This window comes from Rhinopithecus bieti, unplaced genomic scaffold (assembly GCF_001698545.2).
Source record: "Rhinopithecus bieti isolate Rb0 unplaced genomic scaffold, ASM169854v2 scaffold_33937, whole genome shotgun sequence".
NCBI lineage: Eukaryota > Metazoa > Chordata > Mammalia > Primates > Cercopithecidae > Rhinopithecus > Rhinopithecus bieti.
This window is the reverse complement of record NW_016814873.1, coordinates 1,496,820-1,500,799: the sequence shown is the minus strand read 5'-3', so window position 1 is coordinate 1,500,799 and position 3,980 is coordinate 1,496,820. Positions and strand designations below refer to the sequence as shown.

Here is a 3,980-nt window from a genome sequence, read left to right as displayed (position 1 = left end):
TCAATGCTACTTTCCTGCAGGAAACCACAGCAGCTAAGCCCTACTGGAATCCTGATACCCTTAGCCATATTTTTCAGTGGTGGTTTGCAGTACGAGTTGCACATTGTTTTTGGAATTATGCCATCTGTCTTGTCACTTCTGAGCGTCACAGTGCATTACAGATAATTGGAGTCTATAGACCCTGTACCTCCTTTCTTCAACAAAGGCTAGGGCTCTGGACGTCTCTAAGGGTATCTCTAGCACCCAAGTTCAATGTGAAGCTTCCAAACCGATCCAGACCAATGGACTACCAGTGTCAATCTGAATCATCTTTAGGGATTTTGCCACTTTACCTCTTGCTGGATAGGATTTTTATGTCTGACAACTATTTTGTGGTACTGAAAAAACCTCCTGACTTCACCCAGTCTCCAGAGGTACCTGAGATAAGCAATACATATTTGGGACCACAGGTCTCTCTGAAAATCATCCCACCTCATATAAAGTTTTGCATACCATTTCTAGGGTTTTCAATGGCCACAAACACAGCTAGACGGTGGACAGAGAGAAAAAATAGCAAAGCCATCAGGCAGCTCAAGATCATTTGGAAGGTGCTTTACACAAGGTAAACACAAATCCAGAGACAGGGCAGGCAATGTTTGTCAGACTGAATGTTTTATTTCAACAGACATCCCTGGTTTAAAAAAAAAAAAAAGTGGTGGTGGGGAGGGTTCAACATTTCATCACACCTGACAGGGAGCAAAACTCCCATCCCAGAACTCAGAGCCCCTTCAGAGGCATCACACAAGTCTTTGCTAGCTCCAGGACAGACAGGAGCTGAATTTTCTAACTTGTTAAGAAAAATCTATCAAATATGTTCATTCTCGCAGAGGCGAGGGCTGGGTCCTTGGGGAAAGAGATCCTGGGCTTAGAGCAGCTGGGGTCCCAGAGGTGAAGCTGGGGGCCAGGCCAGCTGGGCTGGCAGGAGATCCTGGGAGCAATCAGTTCCAGAGCCCTAGAATCCATATTTGGCTTGGGTCTGACGGCGGCTGAGCTTGTTCTCCGACCAGGTGTTCTTCAGTTCCAGCTCCCGCTCCTTGGCCTGTGGCAAGGAAGAAGGGGAGGGGAGGGTCAAACTGGAATTCTGAGAAACGCTGTCCTCTTGCCTCTGTGAGCTTCCCAATGTAAAATCTTTCTCCTATCAAAACGATTATGGGGAAACTGCAAATTCCTTGAAAGACTTATCGAAGTAAAAGGGGAAGACCCCAAGAAAGCAAAGAAAAATCATTTCTTTGGAGAGTTATCAAGGTTTAAGCAGAATAAAGACTCAAGAATCCTGGTGCTTCCTCTAGTAGAACTAAAACTCAAAAGCTGAAGTGGGAAATGGGCAAATGAACACTAGAATTTAGCATCTAAAAGGAAGAAAATCAGCTGCCTTAGACACCCAACCGGCAGAGTAGGAGAGGACAGCCTCAAAGGCTTGGACCAGTCAAAACAGAACACCAACAATTGCTTAGCCTGGAGATGCAGTTTTGCAGTTGTGTTGAATACAGCGTGTGGTACCTTAGAAATTCAAACGATTTTAAAGTAATGACTGAAGCTGTGAAAAACTGAGAGGTACAAGAATGACTTCTTTCTTCTGATCTCAACAACTCCTGGCTCTATACTGCATTCTGGAATGTAGAAGTACCACCCTAGAAAGGGGGTTCTTAAGACCCCTCAAAAGTTATCTGATGCCTGCCCATTTCCTTTGGAATTTGGGGTGGGGGTTAAGAGATTGAGTTTAAATAATATCCTACTCTCAAATCTTTTCCCTACAAACCACAAGATAGGGAAAGAGTACAAAGGAGTTCCTGAAAGGAAGGTGAAAATATGACAAAAACAATGAAAGCAACATTTGCCATGAAATCACCAACTAGAATGTACACTTCCCAAGAAAGGGGCCAGGAAAGGGTCTCATTCATGTCTGTATCTTTGACACCATTTAGTTCAATAAGTCTTAAAAAATATATTTAATGACTAAATACAGTTGACCCTTAACACGAGTTTGAGCTGCACAGGTCCACTCATATGTGGATTTTTTTCTAATAAATATTAAATATATAGAACTGTTTTTGGAAATTCGTTGACAATTTGAAAACACAAACAAACTGTAACTTAGAAATACTAAAAAATTTAAGAAAAAGGTATGTTGTGAATGCATATGTAGGTACTAGTCTATTTTATTACTACCATAAAATATACACAAGTCTATAGAAAGTTAAAATTTATCAAAATGTACACACACAAATACAGATCATGCATGGTGCCATTTGTAGTCAAGAGAAACATAAAGGTGCAGCATTAAATCCTAACTGCATAAAATTCACTGTAGTACACACTGTACTAATGTCATAATTTCATAGTCACCTCTTATTGCTATTGCAGTGAGCTCAGTTCTCATTTTTCATTGCGTACAATACCATAAATCTCTTTTTTTTTTTCTTTGAGATGGAGTCTCGTCCAGGCTGGGGTGCAGTAGCGCAATCTCAGCTCACTGCAACCTCCGCCTCCTGGGTTCAAGCGATTCTCCTGCTTCAGCCTCCTGAGTAGCTGGGATTATAGGCACCATGCCCAGCTAATTTTTTGTTTTTTTAGTAGAGACAGGGGTTCATTCACCATGTTGGTCAGGCTGGTCTTGAACTCCTGACCTCGTGATCCGCCCGCCTCAGCCTCCCAAAGTGCTGGGATTATAGGCGTGAGTCACCGCACCCAGTCCATAAATCTTAAATAACACCATGGAACCCATACGAAGTGCTACTAGTCATGCTGAAGTGCTCCCAAGCAGCAGAGAAAAGGCATGACATTACAAGAAAAAGTTGACTTGTTTGGTATGTTCCGTAGATTGGGGTCTGCAGCTGCAGTTGCCTGCCACTTCAAGATAAATGAATCCAGCATAAAGACCACTGTGAAAAAAGAAAAGGAATTGCACCACTGCACTCCAGCCTGGCAACACAGCGAGACTCCATTTCAAAAAAAAAAAAGAAATTTGTGAAGTTGTTGCTATCGCTACAGCTATGCCAGCAGGTGTGACAACCCAGCACATTTTGCAAAACACAAAATATATGTTATCGGTAAGAATTCTAGTCAACAGCAGGCAATTAGTAGTTAGCTTTCAGGGGAATCGAAAACTATACACATAGCCTGGGCTACACAGGAAGATCCTATCTCTACAAAAATATTTTCAAATTAGCTGGTGTGATGGCACACATCTGTGGTCCCAGCTACTTAGGAGACTGAGGTAGGAGGATCATTTGAGCCCAGGAGATGGCAGCTGCAGTGAGCCGTTATTGTACCACTGCACTCCAGCCTGAGTGACAGAGTAAGACCCTGTCTCTAAAACGGAAAAAAAAAAAAAAAAAAAAAAAAGTTGGATGCAGATTTTTGACTGCTTAGGGTGTTGGCATCCCTAACCCTCTGTTGGTCAAGGGTCAACTGTATTTGAAAGCTGCCCAGTCATATTAAATAAATACCAAGACATATTCTAGTTTCCAAAGACATTTTTAGATTACCTGTAATTCTGAATTATTTGTGTTGATGTTCCCTGCCACAGAAGTGGAGAATATAAAACCAACCTCTTCATTAGGTGGATATTTGGCTAAGTTGGTGAATCAACTATATTTTTTTTAAGTTTTTAAAATTACTAGAGAAACTTGCTATTTAAAAGAACTCTATGATAAACCATTTCACTCTTCTCTTACATTATGTTTTAGATATCTGGATTTTCACTTAAAAGAGTTTTATTCTGGCTGGGAGCGGTGGCTCATGCCTGTAATCCCAGCACTTTGGGAGGCCGAGGAGGGCAGATCACGAGGTCAGGAGATGGAGATCATCCTGGCTAACACGGTGAAACCCCGTCTCTACTAAAAATACAAAAAATTAGCCGGGCATGGTGGCGGGCGCCTGTAGTCCCAGCTACTCGGGAGGCTGAGGCAGGAGAATGGCGTGAACCCGGGAGGCGGAGG

The 3,980-nt window shown here is 42.4% G+C and overlaps 1 protein-coding gene across 1 annotated transcript in view; it reads right to left on the bottom strand.

Moving 5' to 3' along the window:
* Positions 1-632: 632 nt before the first annotated feature.
* The window catches only part of PRCC (proline rich mitotic checkpoint control factor), a 36,368-nt gene continuing 33,020 nt past the window's right edge, over positions 633-3,980 (bottom strand). Inside the window, 1 exon segment of the mRNA XM_017852469.1 lies at positions 633-1,078. Within this exon segment, the coding sequence (XP_017707958.1) occupies positions 992-1,078 (87 nt within the window). The 3' untranslated portion in view covers positions 633-991.